Source organism: Canis lupus, chromosome 3, assembly GCF_048164855.1.
Source record: "Canis lupus baileyi chromosome 3, mCanLup2.hap1, whole genome shotgun sequence".
NCBI classification, from domain to species: Eukaryota; Metazoa; Chordata; class Mammalia; order Carnivora; family Canidae; genus Canis; species Canis lupus.
In genome coordinates this window covers 56,354,139-56,378,490 of record NC_132840.1, presented here as the reverse complement: position 1 = coordinate 56,378,490, position 24,352 = coordinate 56,354,139, and the positions used below count along the sequence as shown (strand labels likewise).

General features: G+C 64.2%; 3 protein-coding genes and 1 long non-coding RNA gene across 20 annotated transcripts in view; 3 read left to right on the top strand and 1 right to left on the bottom strand.

Moving 5' to 3' along the window:
• Positions 1–1,062, top strand: part of DNAH2 (dynein axonemal heavy chain 2) — an 87,606-nt gene extending 86,544 nt beyond the window's left edge. For all 3 annotated transcript variants that reach the window (XM_072821279.1, XM_072821278.1, XM_072821277.1), the window contains 2 exons: positions 448–598; positions 724–1,062. In XM_072821279.1, the coding sequence (XP_072677380.1) occupies positions 448–598; positions 724–878 (306 nt within the window). In that variant the 3' untranslated portion in view covers positions 879–1,062. The remainder of the gene's footprint in view (positions 1–447; positions 599–723) is intronic.
• Positions 127–2,902, bottom strand: LOC140630684 (uncharacterized). The gene is made up of 3 exons (XR_012028423.1): positions 2,075–2,902; positions 475–568; positions 127–342 (listed from the first exon to the last, which is right to left on the bottom strand). It is a non-coding gene; the product is annotated as an uncharacterized lncRNA (long non-coding RNA).
• On the top strand, positions 1,499–23,029 carry KDM6B (lysine demethylase 6B). Of its 15 annotated transcripts, none has more exons than XM_072821316.1 (24): positions 1,499–1,654; positions 8,207–8,323; positions 13,297–13,416; positions 13,669–13,809; positions 13,903–14,044; positions 14,237–14,335; positions 14,438–14,657; positions 14,741–14,833; positions 14,921–15,082; positions 15,278–15,361; positions 15,454–15,819; positions 15,933–18,130; positions 18,228–18,354; positions 18,484–18,589; positions 19,326–19,531; positions 19,647–19,711; positions 19,796–19,867; positions 19,956–20,104; positions 20,268–20,382; positions 20,464–20,651; positions 20,808–20,949; positions 21,202–21,328; positions 21,424–21,594; positions 21,691–23,029. In XM_072821316.1, the coding sequence occupies exons 5-24, from the start codon at positions 13,908–13,910 to the stop codon at positions 21,712–21,714; spliced, it is 4,851 nt and encodes a 1,616-aa protein (XP_072677417.1). In that variant the 5' UTR covers positions 1,499–1,654; positions 8,207–8,323; positions 13,297–13,416; positions 13,669–13,809; positions 13,903–13,907; the 3' UTR covers positions 21,715–23,029. The 15 variants fall into 15 exon arrangements, with proteins under 15 accessions (XP_072677417.1, XP_072677416.1, XP_072677403.1 ...); XM_072821315.1 differs by having other exon boundaries at positions 15,167–15,361; positions 19,799–19,867; XM_072821302.1 differs by having other exon boundaries at positions 15,167–15,361.
• Positions 23,030–23,276: 247 nt separating this feature from the next.
• TMEM88 (transmembrane protein 88) lies at positions 23,277–24,278 on the top strand. The gene is made up of 2 exons (XM_072821321.1): positions 23,277–23,516; positions 23,595–24,278. The coding sequence occupies exons 1-2, from the start codon at positions 23,307–23,309 to the stop codon at positions 23,862–23,864; spliced, it is 480 nt and encodes a 159-aa protein (XP_072677422.1). The 5' UTR covers positions 23,277–23,306; the 3' UTR covers positions 23,865–24,278.
• Positions 24,279–24,352: the final 74 nt, after the last annotated feature.

Below are 24,352 nucleotides of genomic sequence, written 5' to 3'. Positions count from 1 at the left end.
AGCTCAGGTCGTGATCCTAGGGCCCTGGGATCCAGCCCTGCCTTCGGGTTCCCTGCTCAGCAGGGAGCCTGCTTCTCCTGCTTGCTATTCCCCCTGGTTGTGGGTTTTATCTGTCAAAGAAAAATCTTTTTTTTTTTTAAGATTTTATTTATTCATGAGAGACACACACTCAGAGAGAGAGAGAGAGAGAGAGAGAGAGAGGCAGAGACACAGGCAGAGGGAGAAGCAGGCTCCATGCAGGGAGCCCGATGTGGGACTCCATCCCAGGTCTCCAGGATCACGCCCTGGGTGGAAGGCAGCGCTAAACCGCTGAGCCACCAGGGCTGCCCTGTCAAAGAAAATCTTAAAAAAAAAAAAAAGAGAGAGAGAGAGAAAAGAGAAATCAGGGGTGCTGGCAAGTGAAGATGTGGACTTCTCCCCCCCAAACCTGCCCCCATGTCTTCCCAGGATGGTGTCTGGGTCCGTGGCCTGTACCTGGAGGGTGCCGGCTGGGATAGGAAGAACTCCTGCTTGGTGGAGGCAGAACCCATGCAGCTTGTCTGCCTCATGCCCACGATCCACTTCAGGCCTACAGAAAGTCGAAAGAAGAGCGCCAAGGGTGGGATAGCTCCCTGGGACCCGCCTTCCCATCCTTAGTTTGGGTCCTAGTCCACCCTTGCCCCCCCTCCTGCCTGCTCTCCCAGAGGCTCTAGGGCTCTCACCCCCCTCCCCGTCTTTCCTCAGGCATGTACTCCTGTCCGTGCTACTACTACCCCAACCGGGCCGGCAGCTCCGAGAGAGCCTCCTTTGTCATCGGCATTGACCTTCGGTCTGGGACCATGCCCCCCGATCACTGGATCAAGAGGGGGACTGCTCTCCTCATGAGCCTGGACAACTGAGAGGGCCTCCTCTTCCTCCCCGCTGGAGGGAGGGTCGGGGACTCCAGGGACCAAGGCCGGACTTAACTGGGGGGTTGGCCGTGGCTGAATTTGTTGCCTAACAGCGACCGATGGCCAGTCGTGCTAGCCGTGAAGGTGGAAGAACTGTATTGGAACTCAGAGCAGTAAAACACTCTCAACCAGACGCCCTAACCGAGCCTCTCAATGGGGTGGGGGCTCGGGGAGGGAGGGAGGGAGTCTGGGCTTTGCAGAGGAAGGGAACTCCAGGGAACTGCTACAGGACCGGGAAGGGAGCTAGGGAAGTAGGAGGCTAGGAGATGGAGGGGGCGTGGCCCTGAACCCGCAGCAGGGCGGTGGGACCTAAATCGGGGTGTGGCTAAATTTCGGGGCTGGACCTGAGAGGGCGGGGTGGGGCTTACTTTGGAAAGGCGCGTGATCCGAATAGGGATTGTCAGGCAGGGATGGGGCCGGGCCCAGCACGTTGCGCCGCACCACCCGCACCTCGCATCCCGCACCCTACCCCGCACCTGCGCGGAGGCGAGTGGGACAGGCAGGGGGCGGGGCGGGGCCCGGGAGACGGACTCGGGCGCGAGGAGGGGCGGGACCACGAGGAGGGGGCGGGGCTGGGGCGCAGGGGGGGCGGTGTTTGTGTTGGAAAATCCAACTGCGCCACGGGGCGGAGCGGCCCCCCCGGCCCTGGCCTGGGAGAGGGGGGGCCCGCTCGACCCCCTGGGAGACCTCGGGGAGCATGAGCACCTGGGACACCCCAGAACCAGGTAACGGGGGGCTGCGGGGGCGTCTGGAGAGAGAGAAGCCCATCTCCGCGCAGGGGGGCGGGACGCCTGAGTCAGGACCGGTAGAGCTGGGGATGGAAGGTCGGGTCTCAGCAAAGGACCTGGCGAGACGACCGGGGCGCAGGATGCCAGGATTCCCTAGAGGGGGGCGGGGCGCTGTGGGGAAGAGCTGGGAGGCGGAACCCTTGGGTTCGAGTGTCCAGAGGGGCCTGCTAGGGCTCCGGGTCCCCCCTGGCTGGGATTCCCCTCCACGACACTGGGGCGTGGCGCGGCGGCCCCTAACGGAAGGGCAGGAGGGAAGGTCAGAGTCTGCAGCTGGGGCAGTGCGACGGTTCCCCGGGGGTCGGGTGGGGATGGGGCTCCGGGCCCGGGGCTCCCTCGGTGTCCCCCAGTTCTCCGCACCGTGAGGTGTGTGTGTGGCCTCAGCCTTGCCCCTGGCGCCGGCAGCCAGCCTCCGCGCGGCACCCCCGCCTCCGTGCAGTCCGCCGGCCCTCGCCAGCCGCTCCATTCCCGGTCCGACCCCACTTGGCCGCTCCTCGCCCGGCCCCGAGCCCAGCGCCGTGCGGACCTTCGCCGCGCAGCCACGAGATGGCGAGGGCGAGACGCGCGGCCCGAACCGCGGGAGCCGGGTGGGCGCGGTGGCCGGGAGAGCGGCAGCAGCCCCCGCCCGGCCCGAGGGACAGGTGGGCCGAGGTGGGCCGAGGTGCGCCGCCGACTTCCTGTCATCTTGGCCCCTCACAGGAAATTGTGGGCGGGAGGGCGAAGGGCGAAGGATGGGGAGGGGGCTGGGACTCAGTCTCCGCCTCCGCGGGCCCGGGTAAATAGCGGGGAGGGGGGCACGCGGCTAGGTTACTAAGCAACGCGCATTCGCTTCCAGTCCGCCGCAGCTGGTGGCGGTGACCTGGGGACCCGGCGGGGGGGGGCGACCGCTTCTCGGGAGCTGGAGAGCCGGGGAAGGACGGAGGGAGGCCGCGGGCCGGGCTGCGGCAGTGGAGGCGCGGCGGTCGTCGGAGGGAGGCGGGCCCCAGGCGCGGCCGCGAGCGGCGCTCCGCCGCCCTCCAAGGGGTTGCTTGCCTCGTTGCCGGAGTAACCGGAGAGCCGGGCTCCGGAGCAGGATTCCCGAACTCTCGCGTCCGCCAATCCGCTCCGGCGGACGTCCCTGACATCAGGGCCCCGGCAGCCAATACGGAGGGGGCCTCGTAGAGCGACTGGAAAGGGGGGGGAGTGGCGGAGGGAGGGGGGAGCTGCTCGGGACCCGCACGTGCACTCCCACACGCTCGCGCCCACCCCCCCTCCCTCCTCCGCACGCGCCCCGGTGCTCCCCTGCGCCTGCGCGGCGAGTCGGCGCACGCTGTTCACTGTCCCCCTCCCCAACCCGGTTTCTGGCTGTGTTGTTTGCAAACTAGTCCGGGGCCGCGCTCCTCGGGCCCTGGGGACCCAGACGTCTGGACGCGCCCGTCCTCGCTCGCTAGGTCTCGAACCGTTTGTACCCGGCCCGGCGTGGGAGGGGCCGGCTACCTGTTTCCCACCGCACCCTAGCTGGCGCCCCACTCTCCCAGGTGGGCTGGGCGGAGCTGTGGTTTCCGGCCCCTTCTGCTCCGCCGCCGCCTTTCCCGGGCTTGGCCTCCGGTTGCCTCCTCAGGAGGAGCGGACCGGGTATCGGCGCCCCTTCCCCGGCTGCTCGCACTCGGGCTCGGCGGCCGTGGGCGGCGGGGAGGACGCTGCAGGGAAGCCCCCGGCGGCCCGGGTGACTCCCGCCGGGCCTGCCGCCCCTCGTCCGCGTGGCTTCCTCCTTGGTGCATCCCGAAATCCCCCCACCCCTAACGTTCCTTCCGCGCTTGCTCTCGCGCTCTGCGAGCTCCCGGGGCTCCCCTCGGGCCGCGCGCCCTGCTCTCCGCGCGTCCTTCCCGGCTTCTCCCGGTTATATAACTCTTCCTCTCGCCGTGTCCTGGTTTCAACTCCACAGACTCCGCCCTGGAACGGCGCGGGGAGGGGCAGGAGAGTTGGGGACCCAGACGGGTTCCGGCGGGCTGCCGGCCGGGCCCCAGGGGAGCCCGCCGATGGGAGACGGAGCCCCGCGGGACCCGGCGCCCCGCCCCCCACCCGAGACCCCGCCCGGGGGAGAGAAGGCACAGTATCTGCGAGAGGCGTGTCGGGACTCCGTCAGAAATGTGGGTTGGGAGGTCAGGGGCTGGAGGCGGGGAGGAGGAGCGGAGAAGCCCGAGCCCCGGAACTGGAGCCGTGCTGGGGGTACGCGAGATAAAGGCAAGCCGCCCGGGTTCCTGCCCTCCCCTCCTTTTTGGGTTCCCAGAATTCCTAAGGCTATTTCCCAGGAAGCTTAGCCAAAGGCCCCTTTCCGCCCTAGGGGTCAAAGGTCTGTGTTAGAGGTGGCCTGGGATGATGTCACCAATGCACGTGCCCTGGGACTGTTGCCAGGCCAGAGGCCGCCTCCCCTGCCCACTCGCCGCCCCCACCCCTGCCCCGAGTCCAGTTCCAACCCCGTGCCATCTTTTCCCCCTCTCCCTTCCCTTGGCCTCAGCGGCCTGCAGGTGGGAAACCCTGGCCTGGAGTTTTGGGAGGGGGAGGGGCACGGGTGTGGTGTGGCCCTGAGACTTTGCCCCTTGGCTGGCTCCGGGAACCCCGGGTCACTTTTCCTCTCATTGGTACGGAGAGCGTTCCTTGCCAGCCCCCTGCTCTCCTTGAAAGAGCCTCCGAGCGTCTTTCTAATTTCCCACCTGCTGCCTTGCTGAGGGTCCTATTGCCCCCTCCTCATTCCGAGTTGAAGTGGGAGTGGTTGCAAGGTAGCTACTCCCGGGAGAAGAGTGTGTGCGCAATGGGGGTTCGCTGGACGGCAGCTCCTCTCTGACCTTAATCATTGACACCCCAACCGTGAAGGAAAGAGTCAGGAAACAGTATTAGACCAAAAAGTCCTTCTGAGGGAGTAAGATTTGGCTCATAGCTGCCAAGTGCCCTTCCCTCTTAAGTCTTGGGGTTTGGTTATGATATTGGCAAAATTTTGTTTTTCTTTTCAGGTACCTTAGAGCTTGGGCTGTCAGATCAGATCCAGATTCCCTTCCCAGCTCTGCCACTTAGTGGCTGTAGGGACTTGGAAAGGTCACCACCTCCCAGGGCCTCATATTCTTAATCTGGAAAATTTAAATATCAGTACATACCTTCTAGGCGATGGGGTGGTGGTGAGATAATTTATGCAGAGTACTTAGCACAGTGCCTGGCACAGAATAAATCCTGAACGGATGCTTGTTATGAAATGCTCATTCTTGTTAAATGGTGGTAGTTATTCTTTTTATGGTTATAGTTGTTAGGCCGGCTTTGGCTTCGGCCTGGCTGGGACCTCAGGAGTTCGTTAGGGAGGAGTGGAGAGTTGGTGTTAATTTGGCGGGTGGGAGGGAGGGGGCTAGGGATTAGCGTCCACTGCTTTGTGCACTTTATTTGATGAGGGCTTTAGTCAGATTTGTATTGCTTTCTTTAGGAGTATTATTTTTTTCCCTCTCTTGGAGAAGAAACAGCTCACATTATTCCTCTGGCCGTGAAATAAAATAATTGTATTGTGGTTCTTGATTTTTAAGCAAGACCCCGATCCCCTCCCGTGTTGTTCTCTGGAGCCTTTCAATTTGGCAGAGGGACTCCACAGTTTTCTTTGCGGGGCCGGGGCTTGGCTGAGGGGTGTGTAAAAGGTTGGGTGGGTGGGTGGAGAGAGCCGAGTGCTGGGGGCTGGAGGGGGGGGCGGGTGGTTAAAGGAAGAGACCGGAAGGGAGGAGGAGGGAGCCTGCTGGTGGGGAGGGAGGGAGGGGAGGAGGAGGTGGAGGAGGAGGAGGAGGAGGAGGAGGAGGAGGAGGAGGAGGAGGGAGGGGGTTGGGGAGAGCCTGCTACAGTTCTTTGTTTGACTCCGGGACTCAGGGACGGGGAGGAGGAGGGAGGGAGGCAGAGGCTGCAAGCGCCGGGGCAGGCCCAGGAGGCAGAGGAGGGACCGTCTCCCCGCCCCCCCAGCCCCCACTCCCCCCCCTGCTGCTCCCCCCCTCCCTACCCGGACTTCGGGGGCACCGCCGGGGGACAGACACCCAGCAGGTAACCCCGGCCTGGCTGGCCCTTCCTTCTCGGGTTTTCCTCCACACCCTCCCGGATGACCCCTTTCCCCGTTTTCGTCCGGCCTTGCCTCCTTGCCCTCCCTGTACCGTCTCCCCCACTTGGGCTTGTCGCCTGCTGGCCGCGCCGCCGTCTCATGCAGCCACACAGCCTGTGCACCCCGGCTCTGCCTGCGGCACCTTTCGGGGCTCCGGCTCGCTTTGCTCTCCTTCCGACCTGTCCCCTGGGGCTCTGAGTAAGGAGGCAGTCCCTGTCCTTCCCTCCCCCCCCAACTCTGGCCCCTTTTCTCCTTCTAGCAGTCTCCAGGGGTGGGGAGAGAACCGGAATTTGGGGGGCCCACTGGGGAAGGGGCTATGAGTGCGTGCGGGGTGGGGGTGGGGGCTGCTGGAGACCTGGCTGCCTCTCTGTGTCCCTTTAAATGGCCCTCACATTTCTGGGGACTCTTGGGGGGGAGGTGGCCAGCCGCCTGCCTGGGGGGGCAGGGCCCTCGGTTTGTCCACACAATCAGGGGTGGTAATGATTTAAAGGGACAGCCTCGGTGTGGCCGCTGCCACCCGGTGCCGGCGGGAGGGGGAGCCGGCAGGCCGTGTCTGGGGAGGCAGGGCTGGTGAGCAGGGCATCTGAGGCTGAATCTGTTGTGGGGCCTGCCAGGTCTGGGATGGTGCTGCAGCTGGGACCTGCAAGGAGGGGTGACAGCTTGCGGGGGAGGGGGGCACTCAGCCTGGGCCTTCTCCTGGGCCCCACCTTTGGGTTCTTGGACTCCTTGGCCAAGAGTCCTTCAGTCCAGACTGGAGTCTGTGGGCCATCAGGTGGGGACCGCCGGCACATTTGCAGGTCCGAAGCCTGGCCTGGGCACATTGGCGCTGGCCCTTCAGCTTTCCCTTTTGTTGTTTGGCTCCATGCACAAGAAAGCCCCAGCCCCTCCCCCAGCTCCCCCTTCCCGTCCACATGCCCCCCCCAACACACACACCCACCCCAGCTGTTGGACAGATGAATTACAGCCTCCGGCTTGGGGCCAGGGCTGGTGAGGGATTAAAGCTCTGGGGCTGGCCCTTTAAATGGCTGGTGGCCCCTCCCCCACTCTGTGTCCAGATACCCCATACACACCCGGTGACCCCCTTGGCTGCCCCTCACTCCTTCTTTGGTCTGCCCTAAGGGCCTGCCACTCCTCTCTCTCTAGGCTAGACCCTTCCCAGCTCCCCCTTCCCCTGCCACAGGACCACAAACACAAATGCTACAGACTACACACACACACACACACACACACACACACACACAGTTGTCCCACATTCTCAATGTCCCTGTCCAGAAGGTTCCAGCCTCAAGCTTCCTTCTCTAGCGTGAGAACTTTGCCCACCTGGCATCCCTCGCCTGCCACTGACCACTACCTGGCCCACGGGAGGGGCCCTGCATGGGTCAGAAGTAGCACCTCCCTTGGGGCTGTGTCATCACCCCAGGCAGCTTGCAGCACATTGCATCATGGAGGCTGGGGGCTGGAGGCCTGAGTCCCTGGGGCAGGGGGAAGGATGCGGGCTGGAAGGCCAGGGAATGGAGGGACTAGATTGGGAACCCAAGTGTCTGGGACCCTGAGGGCAGACAGCTGTGGCTAAAGAAGCAGCAACCATAGGTCTCTGAGGAGGGAGTTGGAGGTGAAAGGGCAAGAGTTAGGCCTGACCCTAGACGGACACCTGATTCTTGACCCTGGACTTCTGTTCAAAAGCCTAGCTTTTTGTCTGTGAGAGGAGGGGAGGGAGTGGGCCTCTGTCACCTTCTTGGGCCACAGAGAGGAAGGAGGTGATGGAGAAACAGGATATGGCCTTGAGGGGTGGGATGGAAGGGTGGCTTTCAGCAGAGGCCACTTCCAGACCCAGGCCCAGAGTCAGGGCCTCCTTCCAAGGGAGACTCCTCCTTGCTGGGCCCGTTCATCTAGTCTGGCCACCTGTGCTCCTCGCCAAGACCTGCCTGCACCCGCCTGGGGGAAGGGGAGGGGGCAGAGTCCAGAGGGTGGGGTTGACGGGTGTCTTGATAAGGTTAGGGAGGAAGCTGAGCAGAAGGCCGCTGAGGATCTGTAGGCCTGGCGCCAGGATGGAGGCCCCACTCAGATGCAGAGGTCAGGGGCAACTGGGGCTACTCTGGGACCAGGGGCTCCCAGCAGGAGGGTTCAGTCAGCAGAGAGATCGTGGATTGGGTGTCTGCCATGGACTTACACAGATGCCATGGCATGGCCCCCCTTCCTGTCCAGGCTGCTTCCGAAAGGGGAAGGCTGGAGGACCACTTTGGGGATGGCTTTTTCTGGTTGCCATGGAAACAGGTTCTCCCATCCCATCTGACCACCAGTGCCAGGTTTCTCCTCAATAAGAAGATAGGGAGCACAGGAAAATTCTTCAGTCTGGGAGACCCTACTTCTAACTGGCTTTTTTTCCCTTTTAGGTTCCCCCAGGCACCATGCCAGCCCCATAGTACCACTCACCCCACCCACTGTGGTCTGCTGCACCCCACCGCTGGGGCACTGGTTCCAATGAGACAGGGCACATCAGATTCCATCTGGTAAGTCCTGCCCCTGAGCGACACCTCCCCCTACCAGCTTGGTCCAACTCTGAACCACATGCTTGAAGAGCAGTGGTATGATCTGTATCGTGCCCACTCCTCAGAATGGTCCAGTCCAACTCTGAGCATCCCCCCACCATGTGGTGCTTGAGTGGTTCAGCCTTCCTGGTTTATGGAGCTCCCCTCTGTTGCCTCTGAATGGTTCAGCCCCCGTACTTCACCAGCCTCTCCACTACCACCAAAAAATCATCTCCCCGTCACCCCCCAGTGCTACAACTCAGTTGCTTATCGAATTGAATTGAGCCAGAGTTTGCAGGCAGCAAGATAGACGTTGAGCTGCCTTGGGGGGGGTGGGTTTTCTTGAGGCAGGGGTGCCCTGTAAGAGTTGTTGAAGTCTGGTTTACGGATGGTGATTGGAAAGTGATGGGGAGAGGCACTGGAGGCCACTACCACCAGGGCCTGCTGTTGCCATGGCAATCGTGGAATTTCACCTTTCCTTCCAGAGTCCTTTCTGTACCATTCTGTCCCCACTGTACTACAGCATTTGCCCCCCCACACCCTCCATCTTCCATCTCCTCTGCTTGCCTCTGTTTCTGCTGGTCCTGTCTGAGGCTCTGGAGGACAGATCCTCCACCCCTCACTCTCTAGGAGAAAAGATGATACCTAAGCCAGGGACTTGAGTTCTCTGAGTGTGTGTCGCTTTTCTCCACTGCTCACTGAATTTTTGAGTGGGACTGTTTTCTTCTGTGTGTCTCTATTTGGCAAGATGGTTTGCACTTTGGGGTGCCTCAGTGGAATTGTGTTGAATGAATGTGTTAACTGAATGAGCTTTCTTGCCAAGAAAGGAATGGCTTCTGAGATCTGCTACACAGTCTCCTGCCCACACCTGCTCTAGAGGCCATGAGGCATTTGGGATGGTAGAGATGTCTGGGGTGGAACCCTGGGGTCAGGCTGGCCCAGGAGATAGCCTGTGAAGATAACACCAAGGGAGCCAGAATAGGACAGAGGCCTTCTAGAAGAATGGAAAGCATGAGGCCCTGGTTAGAAGCCCAGCTCTTCCACTCTCTTGTAGAGTGAACTTGACCAAGTTACCTAACCTCTCTGAGCCTCGATTTCCTCCTCTGTAAAATGGGGTAAAAAAAAAAAAGTACCTCCTACTTTAGGTTTGGGATGTTGGGGGGGTAATTTTAAAAATGTATGTAAAGTGCTTAACACAGTGCCAGGCATGTAATAAGTATTCACTAAATGCTAGCAATTATCATCATAATGGGAGCCGCAGGGAGCTGTGAGGATAAGCAAGGACCTTGAGGAATAGGACAGAACTTGATTGAAGGCAGACAGACGCCCAAATATTTGACTCAAACAGAAGGACCACTGATCCAGCAAGCCGGCAGGATTCAGGGGAGTGAGGCAGGGAGTCGGCAGGGTCAGCCGGCTCCAGTGTTTCCCAGACTCTGTTCGGGAGCATGAAGGCAAACACAGAAGGGCATGTGCAGAGACACACGTGATCACGCAAGTGATGCAGAGGCAGACCCAGACAAAAGACCGAGACAGGAGCCAGGCAGACACACAGACAGAGCCAGCCCCTCAGAGTCATGTAGACAGGCATAATGACAGGAGCGCGTCAGACACAGACACTGGAGGGGACCAGATGAGCAGATATGCAGGTGCACACAGCCGACTTGTCAGACACACTGGGGAACACAGCGGTCCAGTCAGAGGCAGACACAAGGCTCGCAGTGACACCGAGCGGGCCGGGGCCGGCACTGTCACTACGCGGTGGGGGCGGGGAGGGGCCGGCAGCGGGGGAAGGCTGGGGAAGGGAATCCCGAGCGGGCGGCCTGCCCGGGCGGCTGAGTCACAGCGGCGCCCCAGCCGGCGGCCCTCCCCTCCTCCGCCTTCCCCCCCTCCGCTCCACCAGGTAAGAAGCGAGCGTGTAACCCCTCGCTTCCATCGGGCAGAATGCGGCCTGGCGGGGAGTGGGACGCGGCGGGACCCCGGACCGGCCCCACCTCGGCGCGTCTGCCTGCCTGACTACGGCCTGCCGGGACGGCCGCGGCGGCGGGGTCCTGTCGGTGGCCGGCACGTGAGTCTGCGTGCGCACGTCTGGCCCCCAGCCCCGCGCCTCCCGAGCGCCGCGCGGAGGGGCTTCTCGAGCTCGAGCCGGGAGAGGGTTAAGTGGGTGTGATTGATGGAGTGGGTGTCTCTCTCCTCTCTCTCTCCTCTCTCTCTCTCTCTCTCTCCTCTCTCTCTCTCTCTCCCCTCTCTCTCTCTTTCTCTCTCTCGGGTCTCCAGGGGAGGGGGTCGGTTAAAGTCCCCGAGTCCAGGGCCCGGATGGAAGGGGCGGAGCTGGGCTCGGCCGGGAGTGCCCGGATGGAGAGGGCGTGGCCTCGGCGGGAGAAGCGTTAACCCTTTCTGGGCGGCTGGTGCCCGGCACCGCGCGGGCCGGGCGAGAGAGGCCGGAATGGAAGGTCCGCCCCAGAAGTACCGCGTCCTCCCCAGCCTGGCCCTGGCCGCGTACGTCTTCCTCCCTTCTGCCTTCGAGGAGTCTGTGGCTGTGTCTGTCTTTGTGCCTGCCCGTGGCCGTCCCCTCCCCTCGGTTAGTGCGGACGCAGGGAGTCGGGGAGGGCTATTCCTGCCGCCAAGCGAGAGTCGAGGGGAGAGTGGACCGCGAGCCACCGCCGGCGCCTGGGGAACAGGTGTGCGCGGGGCGTCGGGGCTGGCGGCGCGGCGGGGGGGGGGCGTCGTGGGGAAGACGGGAGGGGAATTTCCGCGGGACCGGTGGTGAGCGGTGTGTGGGCTGAGTTGTGTCTGCCTCTGACTGTGTGTCTGTGTGTGTTCAGGGAGGCGGGGACTGAGTCAGTGGGAATAGGGGAAGGTTTTCTGGGTGACTCACGCTCTCCCCCCCCCACCCCGAGCCTGAATCAGACCCCGAGGGAGGGCTTTGTACGGGAGGCGGATGGGGCACGGGGTGGGGGTGGGGGGACAGTCAGGCGCCTGGGTCCCGGGTGGGGACAGGGATCGGAGGTTGTTGGCGAGAGTACGTGTGTGTTTAGTGAACAGGAAGTTTTTGTTCTCCGGTGAGGGCTGCTGCATTCTAAGTGGACAAAGGTGGAGAGGGGCTGGAGGGACGGGGCTCCGCGCTTTAGGGAGAGCTGAGTCAGTTCCCCGTGGGAAAGGGGAAGTGGTGGAGGGGAAGTGTCATCATCGCACTGGGGGAAGCTGCATTTCCTGGCAACTGCCGGCGCCCTGGGCATCTCTTCGCAAGCGGGGACCTGTTCTTCCGATGCCCGGACTCCCAGTACCCCCCCCCCGTCCCGTCCCTCCCGCCCCCCGGCTTCCCATGCGTGCCCCGGGACTTGGGTGCGGGAACCTGGTCGCGGCTCCCCTTGACCGCCGTTAAGCGCTCCACTCGCCCCGGGGCTTGGGAACCGAGAGAAAGTCTTTGTGGTGACGAGAGAGAGTTGGGGGCAGAAACTCGACCAGAGCCGCGGAGGGGGGGTTTGCAGCGCCCAGACGTGAGCCGGCCTCGGCGGGGAGGGACGTGCTGGGGCCGGTGGGGTCCAAGCGCTCGCACATCAACAGACGACCTTGTCCGGCGGAGGGAAGCTGTTTTCAGCAGAAGCCCGCCTGCCCTTGCGGGCTGGGTGGAAATTTCCCCGCGGCGCACACTTCTCCGGGCGAGGGCGAACTTTCCAGCCGCCCCCAGCCCCGGGCCGCGCTCTCCCCCGGCTTCCTGCCCGGCGCTCGCTCCAGCTGGAGCGCTGGCCCCGCCCCCGCCGCTTTGTACTCTACGCTCGCCTCTCGCAGCTCTTTGTACTCTAGACTCTCAATGGACCGATCCCGGGAGCGGAGCCGGCTCCCTACCTGGGGGACGCCGGGTAGGCGCGGCGGAGGCGCGGGGACGGGGATCCTAGGCCCGCAGAGGCCACCGGGAAGAGCTGGGGCTGAAGGGAAGGTGCCTGCAAGGGGAGCACTGCGCCCGTCGTGGGTCGTGGAGGCACCAACGGGAAGGGGCGGGGGGTGGGGGGAGGCGAAGGAGGAAGTGAAACGGGCTCTGGGTTCTTTAAGGGAGTGGGCGGTGAGAGTGGGACAGGGGTGATGTCACCGCCTGTCGGGCCCCGCCCTCCTCCCTCCCAAAGGACCCCCCCTTACACTTACACACGCCGCTTCCGCTGCGCAAGTAGCCACGTCACGGGCAACCCCCGAAATCCCCCCTCCCTTGGGGGGCGGGGGCCACGTGGGCCGTGGGGAACCGCGTGGCCCCGACGGGGAAGGGCATAGAGGATACGGGAGCCACGCGAGAGGGGCCACTCGGGACCGCGGTGCGCGACTTCTCAGAAGTTGGGGGGATTGAAGATTTCGGTTTGGGGGGCCGCTAGGTATTGAAGATGTAGAGAGGTGGGGGGAGTGGAGGAGCTGGGGGAATTAGGTGCGAGGCGGCGGGGGGCTTGGCTGTGGATGGGATGGGGTCAGGCGCCGGGGGTGGAGCGCTCAGCTCGCGGCGCGGGCGGGCCCGGGTACCGGAGAAGTCGCCGTGACCCGGCCAGCCCGAGCACTTAGTTACAGGGGCGCTCGAGGTGGGAGCGAGGCACTGCGCGAGGGGAGGTGAGGAAGGGGGAGCGACGCCTTAGTCCGCGCGGGGAGTCCGTGCCGGTCGTCGGTCTCACGGCGGCGGGGCGGGGGCCGCTGCGGGCGCTCCTGCGGGAACTACCGGTGGCTCCGTGGGTGCGTGGGACCCGTGGGTAGCGCCGTCCCCCAGGCCGGCCCAAGCGTGCGACCTGCCGCCGTCAACCCGCGGGGGTCCCGGGCTCCGGCGGCCCGAGCGGCAGGTCCGAGATGGAGACTCTAGCTGGGAGCCGCGGGGTCACTGCGGGGTCACCCCGGGCCGAGCCCGTCTGACCGGCTCCGCCACCCCTCCTCCCCCGGCCGGCGGCGGCCGGGCTAACCTGGCTCCTATTGGTCCCGGCCAGGCTGTTACTGAGGCGGAGACACGGGTGATGATTGGCTGTCTGGGGAGAGAGGAAGTTTTGTGATTGGCCGGATCTCAAGAGCTCGCCGACGCCGTGAGAGGACGCTCCCACGGAGGCCGGGTAAGCCGCCAAGGTGCTGGTGCTGCCGGTCCTCCCCGGGGCTCCGGACCGCGGGGCTGCGGGCTCCCGGCCCGCTCCCCTCCGCCGGCCGCCCGCCTTCCCTCCCGGACCGCTGGGGGCTCTGCGGGCGGCGGGGGTCCGTTCTTGGGGGAAGCCGGGGCGGGACCCTTGGTGCAGATGACCGCTGGCCAGCCCCTGGGCCTCAGGTGAGTGCTGGCCAGCTCCCCTCACTCCTCCTCCTCCCCTCTGTAGAGTTGTCTGTGAACGGCCCCAGCGGCCATCTGGGGGCAGCGGGCACTCCTGTCAGAGCAGCTGGAGCGGACCATCGCCCCCGAGAGCTGGGGCAGGGGGCCGTGCCCGATCTCCAGGGCTCCTGGGGCCACTGCTGACCTGGTAAGGGAAAGACTGGGACAGGGTTGGCGGGGTGCATCCGGCCGGCTCAAGCTGCGCCCCCACTGACAGCGTCATCTCTTCTCCCTGGCTCAGGCTGGATGCATCGGGCAGTGGACCCTCCAGGGGCCCGCGCTGCACGGGAAGCCTTTGCCCTTGGGGGCTTGAGCTGTGCTGGGGCCTGGAGCTCCTGCCCGCCCCATCCCCCTCCTCGTAGCGCATGGCTGCCTGGAGGCAGGTGAGAACTTGGGGTCTGTCTCCAGGCACCCCTTTTCCCATCCCCTTGGCTCCTCAGTCCCTGTCATTCTCTGGGTTTTTGCCATTCCGCACAGCCCTTGGCTGCTTTCTTTTGGCCTCTCAGGCTCCTTCTTTCTAGGTAGGGACAGGACTACTTTATCTTGCTGTATGCTAACAGCCATTCTCTCTCTAGGTGCTCTGCCAGCATCGGGCAGCCCCCACTCTCTGCTCCCCTACCCCCTTCACATGGCAGTAGCTCTGGGCACCCCAACAAACCGTATTATGCTCCAGGGTGAGTAAGGAGTTAAAGGTGCTGGGGACAGGTGGTAAGTCTGGAGCCCTGGGAAGAGTTCCCCAAGCCTCACCAACCCCCACAACCCCTTCTGCTCTTTAGGACCCCCACCCCGAGACCCCTCCATGGGAAGCTGGAATCTCTGCATGGCTGCGTGCAGGCATTGCTCCGAGAGCCAGCTCAGCCAGGGCTGTGGGAGCAGCTTGGGCAGCTGTACGAGTCCGAGCACGATAGTGAGGAGGCCATTCGCTGCTACCACAGCGCCCTTCGATACGGAGGAAGCTTGGCTGAGTTGGGGCCCCGCATCGGGCGACTACAGCAGGTGGGATGAGGCAGGCCCCGGGGGAGCCGGAACTGTGCCTCTGCACCAGGACCCTCATCTTCATTTTCCGCTTCTGCCCCCAGGCCCAGTTCTGGAACTTTCATGCTGGCTCCTGCCAGCACCGAGCCAAGGTCCTGCCCCCACTGGAGCAAGTGTGGAACTTGCTGCACCTCGAGGTGAGACTGGGGGCTGGACTGGGCTAGTGGGGAGGTGCCCCGGGCTGGGGCTGCAGCTGTGCCATTCTCTCTCTTGTTTGTCTCCAGCACAAGCGGAGCTATGGGGCCAAGCGGGGAGGCCCCCCAGTGAAGCGAGCTGCTGAACCCCCTGTGGTACAGCCTGTGCCTCCCGCAGCGCTCTCAGGCCCCTCGGGGGACGAGGGCCTCAGTCCTGGAGGCAAGCGCAGGAGAGGCTGCAGCTCAGAGCAGGTATGGTTGTGTGTGACCAGGCAGGCAGCCAGCATACAGGGCTGGGGCGCGGAGCAGGGGTTCTCACACTCCCTTTCCTTCTAGACTGGCCTTCCCCCAGGGCTGCCGTTGCCTCCACCACCACTGCCACCGCCGCCACCACCGCCACCGCCCCCCCCACCCCTGCCTGGCCTAGCCACTAGCCCTCCATTTCAGCTGACCAAGCCAGGGCTGTGGAGTACCCTGCACGGAGACGTCTGGGGCCCTGACCGCAAGGGTTCGGTGCCCCCAGAACGCCAGGTAAGCACCTACCTGTTTATTGTTTTTCATCTCTCAAGCGCGAGGTCCATGCCCTGCATTCCTCACCTGTGGTCCTCCTTCCTCTCCTACAGGAGCAGCGGCACCCGCTGCCCCACCCGTATCCATACCCGGTTCCGGCCTATACCACGCACCCCCCTGGCCACCGGCTGGTCCCGGCCGCACCCCCAGGCCCCGGCCCCCGCCCCCCAGGAGCAGAGAGCCATGGCTGCCCGCCTGCCACCCGTCCCCCCGGAAGTGACCTTAGAGAGAGCAGAGTTCAGAGGTCGCGGATGGACTCCAGCGTTTCACCAGCAGCAACCACCGCCTGCGTGCCTTACGCCCCTTCCCGGCCCCCTGGCCTCCCCGGCACCACCACCAGCAGCAGCAGTAGCAGCAGCAGCAGCAGCAGCAGCAGCAGCAACACCGGTCTCCGGGGCGCGGAGCCGAACCCAGGCATCGTGAGTGCCCGCAGCGGGCAGAGTGAGGCGCTGGGCCTCCGGGAACTCTAAGGAGATGGGGAGTGGCCAGAACAGCCCTCTGACTGGTGCTTCCCCCCATTCTCTGCCTGCAGCCCGGCGCTGACCATTACCAAACTCCCGCGCTGGACATCTCCTCCCACCAAGGCCGCCTGGGGCCCTCGGCGCACAGCAGTCGGAAACCGTTCCTGGCGGCTCCCGCTGCCACTCCTCACCTGTCCCTGCCACCTGGACCCCCGTCACCTCCTCCACCACCCTGTCCCCGCCTCCTACGCCCCCCACCACCTCCTGCCTGGCTGAAGGGCCCGGCTTGCCGGGCAGCCCGCGAGGATGGGGAGATCTTAGAGGAGCTCTTCTTTGGGGCTGAGGGACGCCCCCGCCCTCCCCCACCACCCCTCCCCCACCGCGAGGGCTTCTTGGGGCCTCCGGCTCCCCGCTTTTCTGTGGGCACTCAGGATTCTCACACCCCTCCCACCCCCCCAGCCACCAGCAGCAGCAGCAGCAACCATGGCAGCCACAGCAGCAGCCCTACGGGGCCTGTGTCCTTCCCTCCGCCTCCCTATCTGGCCAGAAGTTTGGACCCCCTTCCGCGGCCCCCCAGCCCCACACTGAGCCCCCAGGACCCACCTCTTGCACCCTTGACTCTTGCCCTGCCTCCAGCTCCTCCCTCCTCCTGCCACCAAAATACCTCAGGAAGCTTCAGGCGCCCGGAGAGCCCTCGGCCCAGGGTCTCCTTCCCAAAGACCCCCGAGGTGGGGCCGGGGCCATCCCCAGGCCCACTGAATAAAGCCCCCCAGCCTGTGCCGCCCAGGGTTGGGGAGCTGCCTGCCCGAGGCCCACGGCTCTTCGATTTTCCCCCTACCCCACTGGAGGACCAGTTTGAGGAGCCGGCTGAATTCAAGATCCTCCCTGACGGGCTGGCCAACATCATGAAGATGCTGGACGAATCCATTCGCAAGGAGGAGGAGCAGCAGCAACAGGAGGCAGGCGTGGGCCCCCCGCCCCCGCTGAAGGAGCCCTTTCCATCTCTGCAGCCTTCATTCCCCAGTGACACAGCCCCAGCCACCACGGCAGCCCCGGCAGCCACCGCTACCACCACCACTGCCACCCAGGAAGAAGAGAAGAAGCCACCACCAGTCCTGCCACCGCCGCCGCCTCTTGCGAAGTTCCCACCGCCCCAGCCCCAGCCCCCACCGCCGCCCCCGCTACCCCCAGCAGCCAGCCCAGCCAGCCTGCTCAAATCCTTGGCCTCCGTGCTGGAGGGACAGAAGTACTGTTACCGGGGGACCGGAGCAGCTGTTGCCACCCGGCCCGGGCCCTTGCCCACCACGCAGTATTCCCCCGGCCCCCCGTCAGGTGCTACCGCCCCGCCGCCTGCCTCGGCGGCCCCCAGCGCCCGGGGCTCCCCGCAGCCCTCTGCTTCCTCGTCATCTCAGTTCTCTACCTCAGGCGGGCCCTGGGCCCGGGAGCGCAGGGCGGGCGAAGAGCCAGCCCGAGGCCCCACAGCCCCTGCCCCACCGCCGCCACCGCCCCCACCCCTGCCTCTGCCTCCTGCTCGATCTGAGTCTGAGGTGCTAGAAGAGATCAGTCGGGCTTGTGAGACCCTCGTGGAACGGGTGGGCCGGAGCGCCGCAGACCTGGCCGGCCCGGTGGACACGGCAGGCCCGGTGGACAGTGGGACAGAGCGGCTGTTGCCTCCTGCCCAGGCCCGGGAGGAGGGTGGCGGGGCAGTGGCAGCAGCAGGACCTGGCAGTGGCAAGCGGCGGCAGAAGGAGCATCAGAAGGAGCACCAGAAGGAGCATCGGCGGCACCGGCGAGCTTGTAAGGACAGCACGGGTCGGCGGCCCCGAGAGGGCAGAGTGAAGACCAAGGCCAAGGCCCCCAAAGAAAAGAGCCGCCGGGTGCTGGGCAACCTGGACCTGCAGAGTGAGGAGATCCAGGGGCGTGAGAAGGCTCGGCCCGATCTCGGCGGGGCCTCCAAGGCCAAGCCACCCGCAGCCCCGGCCCCTCCACCAGCTCCTGCACCTGCTGCCCAGCCCACACCGCCCTCCGCTCCCACACCAGGGAAGAAGGCCCGGGAGGAAGCGCCGGGGCCCCCTGGGGTCAGCCGGGCTGACATGCTGAAGCTGCGCTCGCTTAGTGAGGGGCCCCCCAAGGAGCTGAAGATCCGCCTCATCAAGGTGGAGAGCGGTGACAAGGAGACCTTTATTGCCTCTGAGGTGGAAGAGCGGAGGCTGCGCATGGCGGACCTTACCATCAGCCACTGCGCTGCCGACGTCGTGCGGGCCAGCAAGTAAGTCAGGGGCAGGCACCCAGGAGGCTCCCCCACCTGTCCCCACACCTGCCTTGTTGCCCTGGTATCCCTGCACTCCGTCTCTGTCCTCCCACAGGAACGCCAAGGTGAAAGGGAAGTTTCGAGAGTCCTACCTTTCCCCCGCCCAGTCTGTGAAACCCAAGATCAACACTGAGGAGAAGCTACCCCGGGAAAAACTCAACCCACCCACCCCCAGCATCTATGTACGTGTGCCTCTTGCACGCTCAGAACCACCCTTGCCACCGGGTTCTCAGCCAGGGGCTGGGTGGGGGACCCTCAGGCCCTGAGCCTGAGACCCGGCTCTCACCCCTGTCCATCTCCTCACACCTCAGCTGGAGAGCAAACGGGACGCCTTCTCACCCGTGCTACTGCAGTTCTGTACGGACCCTCGAAATCCCATCACCGTGATCCGGGGCCTGGCGGGCTCCCTGCGGCTCAGTGAGTGGGGAGAGGACAGGAGGGTGTGGGGAAGAGGCCTCTGAGGGCTGCCCCTGTACTTGGGGACCCCTGCCAGGGCCTATCATGAGCTCTTGGTCACCTGTAGGCCATATCTGAAGAGTGCTCAGAGGGATGGGTCTGCGGGCCTCGGGCTTGTCTCCCAGCTGTTTGTCCCAGCTGTTTGCACTGGGGATGGATCCCAGGACCTGGTTAGAGTCACTTTTGGTTTTCTTGGTTGATTATAGGAGAAGGGTACAGATGATACAGAACCCACAGGTTTGGGGTTTTCCCTTTTTCAAACCTTTTATTGTGCAAAATTTCAGACAGAGGTACATACACAGAAAGGGAAACCACGTAGAAACAAAAATTCTGTTTTTTCTATCCCGGTAGCATCCTCTATCTCCACATACCCTCCCTTCTCCCCACTGAGTTATTTGAAACATATTCTAGGCTGTCACGTGACTAAATCTCTTGTGGAAGCCAACGATAACTTAAGGAAACCTGCATGCGTAGAGCGCTCTTGTGTGCACACCGACAATTCTGGTGGAGGGGCCCAGCAGCAGTGGGAGAAAGGGGGTTGCAGGTGACCCAGATGAAGGCCAGGCCCCCAGAGCCAAGCCTCCCAGCTGCCTGTGGGCCTGGGCTTGTGGCCCGTGCTTCCTGGGCTGAGCCCGTCAGAGGCCCACCCCCCGCCCTCTGCCCCTGCCCCAACGCACTGCCTGGTCCTCCCTTGCAGACTTGGGCCTCTTCTCCACCAAGACGCTGGTGGAGGCAAGCGGCGAGCACACGGTGGAGGTGCGCACGCAGGTGCAGCAGCCCTCCGATGAGAACTGGGATCTGACGGGCACGCGGCAGATCTGGCCCTGCGAGAGCTCCCGTTCCCATACCACCATTGCCAAGTATGCGCAGTACCAGGCCTCATCCTTTCAGGAGTCCCTGCAGGTGAGGGGGGTGGTGGAGGCAGGTGGTCCGGATCGTAGGCGGAGGGATGGGGGGCACCCCCTGGATAGGCACTGACCCACTCCTGCGCTCCTCTCACACCCTCGCGGCCAAGCAGGAGGAGAAGGAGAGTGAGGATGAGGAATCTGAGGAGCCCGACAGCACCACAGGAACCCCTCCCAGGTGGGTCCGGTTCGGCCCTCCCCTCCCTGACTCCTTCCTTCCTTCGGTGCTTCTCCACCAACCCCTGCTCTCTGCCCCCGGCAGCAGTGCACCGGACCCGAAGAACCATCACATCATCAAGTTTGGCACCAACATCGACCTATCCGATGCCAAGAGGTCGGTGAGGTCGGGCCTGTTGTGCTGCTGGGTGGGCAGAGTTGGGTGGGGGTCGCGCCTCACTTCTGTTGCACCCTGAACCCCGCAGGTGGAAGCCCCAGCTGCAGGAGCTGCTCAAGCTGCCCGCTTTCATGCGGGTCACATCCACTGGCAACATGCTGAGCCACGTGGGCCACACCATCCTGGGCATGAACACCGTGCAGCTGTACATGAAGGTCCCTGGCAGTCGAACTCCAGGTGCGCTTCTAGGCGTGGCGCGCGCGCTGCAGGGGCTAGGGGGGTCGGGGGCGGGGCTGCCGCCGGCGCTCCTCCGCCAGCCAATGAGAGCGCGAGGGCGGGCTGGGCGCGGAGCGCAGGCTCCGCTCTGGCCAGCCACGCCGTACTCTGTCGCCCCCCGCAGGCCACCAGGAGAACAACAACTTCTGCTCCGTCAACATCAACATCGGGCCAGGCGACTGCGAGTGGTTCGCGGTGCACGAACACTACTGGGAGACCATCAGCGCCTTCTGCGACCGGTGCGCGCCGCCCCGGCCCCTGCCCTGCAGACCTGACCCTGGGTGCCCCGGACTTCACCTGACCCTGTGACCACCCCGCAGGCACGGCGTGGACTACCTGACCGGTTCCTGGTGGCCAATCCTGGATGACCTCTATGCTTCCAACATCCCTGTGTACCGCTTCGTGCAGCGCCCCGGAGACCTCGTGTGGATTAATGCGGGCACCGTGCACTGGGTGCAGGCCACTGGCTGGTGCAACAACATCGCCTGGAACGTGGGGCCCCTCACCGGTGAGAGGGTGGGGCCCTTAGGGAGTGATCGCAGCGCGGGGTGGAGGAGGGGGGTGGTGGGAGCTGGCCACAGCTGGGAGGGGAAGGGCCTGCCCCTCACCCCATCCCCGCTGCCCGGTGGGCCTGGCAGCCTCAGCGTCCCCCTCCGGCCCGCAGCCTATCAGTACCAGCTGGCCCTGGAACGATACGAGTGGAACGAGGTGAAGAACGTCAAATCCATCGTGCCCATGATTCACGTATCCTGGAATGTGGCTCGTACGGTCAAAATCAGCGACCCGGACTTGTTCAGGATGATCAAGTGAGGGCCCCACGGGGGGAGGAATCCCTCTCCACCTCACCTGGCCAGGCTCTCGTTCTACCATTCTACTTGTCTGATTCCACCCCTGCCCCCCTGCCCTGCGCTGTTCCTGGGCCCCCGGGGCAGACCACAGGGACCCACCCCCAGGCGCTTGCCGGTTCCAAATAGATACAAACCCCATCACCTGTCGGGGACCGGGCCCCTCCCCACCTGTGGCCTGACCGCCACCAACAACCCCCCCACCGCGCGCAGGTTCTGCCTCCTGCAGTCCATGAAGCACTGCCAGGTGCAACGCGAGAGCCTGGTGCGGGCCGGGAAGAAGATCGCCTACCAGGGCCGGGTCAAGGACGAGCCCGCCTACTACTGCAACGAGTGCGACGTGAGTGGGCCCGCCCCTGCCCCTCCCCCTTCCCCTCCCCCGGGAGCTGTCCTCTTGCTGACGGCCCCCTGCCCGCCTCCTGCGCCCGGCCCCAGGTGGAGGTGTTCAACATCCTGTTTGTGACGAGCGAGAACGGCAGCCGCAACACGTACCTCGTGCACTGCGAGGCCTGTGCGCGGCGCCGCAGTGCGGGCCTACAGGGCGTGGTGGTGCTGGAGCAGTACCGCACCGAGGAGCTGGCGCAGGCCTACGACGCCTTCACGCTGGTGAGCACCGGGGCGGGTGGGCAAGAGGTGTGGGCCAGGCGTGGGGGCCGCTGTGCCCCGCCCCCGCTGAGCCCGCCGCCTGCTCTCTCCCGGCAGGCCCCCGCCAGCACGTCGCGATGAGGCCGGACGCCCCGCACGCCCGCAGGCGCCGCGGGGCCACCAGCACACGCCTGGGCTGGACCTAGGTCCCGCCTCTGGCCGGGAAGGGGGTCGGGCCCAGCCCTTCCACCCCATTGGCAGCTCCCCTTCACTTAATTTATTAAGAAAGTTTTTTGTTTTTTGTTTTTTGTTTTTTTTTTAACAAATACGAGGAAAAAAGGAAAAAAAATGGGAGACGGGGGAGAGGGCTGGCAGCCCCTCGCCCACCAGCGCCTCCCCTCACCGACTTTGGCCTTTCTAGCAACAGACACAAGGACCAGGCTCCGGCGGCGGCGGGGGTCACATACGGGTTCCCTCACGCCTGCCAGCCGCCAGACCGCCCGGCGCGCAGCCCGGCGCAGATGCACGCGGCTCGTGTATGTACATAGACGTTACGGCAGCCGAGGTTTTCATGAGATTCTTTCTATGGGCTTTACCCCTCCCCCAGAACCTCCTTTTTTACTTCCAATGCTAGCTGTGATCCCTGTACATGTCTCTGTTTATTCACTCGGTTATGATTTGTACTTTCTGGGTTTTTTTTGTTTTTTGGTTTTTAATTTATAACAGTCCCACTCACCTCTATTTATTCATTTTTGGGAAAACCCGATCTCCCGCACCCCCCTCCCCAAGCCATCCTGCCCGCCCCTCCAGGGACCGCCCGTAGCCGGGCTCTCCTTGCCCCCCCAGTGTGTGTCTGGGCCCGGCCCGTCCGTCTCTGCCCGCGGCTCCAGCCGGGTTCTCATGGTGCTCAAACCCGCTCCCCTCCCCGACGTCCTGCACTTTCTCGGACCAGGCCCCCACTCCCGACCCGACCCCAACCCCACCTGAGGGTGAGCGACTCCTGTACTGTAGGGGAAGAAGTGGGAACTGAAATGGTATTTTGTAAAAAAATAATAATAATAATAAATAAATAAAAAAATTTAAAGTTTTAAAGAAAGAACTATGAGGAAAAGGAACCCCGTCCTTCCCAGCCCCGGCCAATTTTAAACACACGGACCTTCCCCTTCCCTACCCACTCCCGCCCCCTTTTCTTTTCAAAGCGTGAACCAGCCCAGGGCCAGGGCCTCACTGGGGCAGGGACACCCCGGGATGAGTTTCTCTGGGGCTTGATTTTTGTTTCGTCGGTGGTTTTTTCTCCCACGCTGGGGCTGCGGTCGGGTGGGGGGTTTACAGTCCCGCCCCTCGCACTGCACTGTCTCTCTGCCCGAGGGGCAGAGGGGTCTTCCCAACCCTATCCCTATTTTCGGTGATTTTTGTGTGAGAATATTAATATTAAAAATAAAATCAGAGAAAAACATTTGGTTTTGACAACGTGCTCATGTTGGCGGGGCGCGCCCCGGCGGGGGGGGGGGGTGCTATGGGACCAACTGCACAGACCCCGGCGGCCGAGCCCCTCCCCAGGCGCCTGTGGAATGTCCAGAGCGCCGGTCCGCTCCTCGGTCTGGGGTGGGGGGGTGCCTAATCCCGGCGCCGCATTCCAGGATAAGGGGGGGTGGGGAGAGGCTGGGCCGGGGGAGGGGCAGGAAGGAGCGCTATAAGGGCTGCGGCCCCGGCGGGCGGGAGCCAGGCCGGCCATGGCGGAGGTCCCCGGGGCGCAGCGCCCCGCTCCCGGCGGCGGCCCGGAGCCCCGGGACCCCCTGGACTGCTGGGCCTGCGCGGTGCTGGTCACGGCCCAGAATCTGCTGGTGGCCGCCTTCAACCTCCTGTTGCTGGCGCTGGTGCTGGGGACCATCCTGCTGCCCGCCGTCACCATGCTAGGTTTCGGCTTCCTCTGCCACTCCCAGGTGAGCACGCGGGCCCTCGTGGGGAGGGGGGCGCAGGGGTCCGCGGGCCAGGGCCCGACGCCTCGTCTCCTCCTGCAGTTCCTGCGCTCCCAGGCGCCCCCCTGCACCGCGCACCTGCGGGACCCGGGCTTCACGGCCCTGCTGGTCACCGGATTCCTGCTCCTCGTGCCGCTGCTCGTGCTGGCCCTGGCCAGCTACCGCCGCCTGTGCCTGCGCCTCCGCCTGGCCGACTGCCTCGTGCCCTACAGCCGAGCTCTGTACCGGCGCCGGCGCTCCCCGCAGCCGCGGCAGACCCGGGCCTTGCCGGGCACCCAGGCCGGCCCCACGTCAGGAAAGGTCTGGGTCTGAGGATCCTCTCGAGTCAAGAGCCACCCCGACGACCACCCCCCACCCCCCGTCTCTCAGTCTCCCCGAGAACTTGAAGCCCAGGGGTCGCCCGACCTACCCCGCCCCCACCCCAGCCTAAGCCGGGGCCCAGCATCCCTTCGAAGAACTGCTATGCATCTACGGACCCAAAGCTGGCGGAAATCCGCCACACCCCGGAAAACCCACGTTCCTCCTGCTACCTAGATCCGAATCCTGAACATCTGGGCTGGACCCTACACACACTCCACCACTCCACCCTTCCCTTCCCCCGCCCTCGTCGTTGGGACCACTCAGCCTCGTGTCCTCTTCTGGTGCAGCTCCTCTAGTATTTACGGGCTGGGGGGGTGAGGTTGGAGGGGAAGGAGTGACCACACATCAAATAAAGAGTGAACTGAACGCGTTCCCGGGATCCTGTGAACAGAGGGATTGCACACGTCCTGTCACTCCTGCCTGGTGCCCATAGGCAGGAA

Coding starts and splice junctions, on each gene's coding strand:
- KDM6B (XM_072821302.1), top strand. CDS start 13,908: ATGCATCGGGCAGTGGACCCTCCAGGGGCCCGCGCTGCACGGGAAGCC. Junction 15,820..15,932: donor CGGAGCCGAACCCAGGCATC/GTGAGTGCCCGC, acceptor CTCTGCCTGCAG/CCCGGCGCTGACCATTACCA. Junction 20,105..20,267: donor CCCTGGCAGTCGAACTCCAG/GTGCGCTTCTAG, acceptor CGCCCCCCGCAG/GCCACCAGGAGAACAACAAC.
- TMEM88 (XM_072821321.1), top strand. CDS start 23,307: ATGGCGGAGGTCCCCGGGGCGCAGCGCCCCGCTCCCGGCGGCGGCCCG. Junction 23,517..23,594: donor GCTTCCTCTGCCACTCCCAG/GTGAGCACGCGG, acceptor CTCCTCCTGCAG/TTCCTGCGCTCCCAGGCGCC.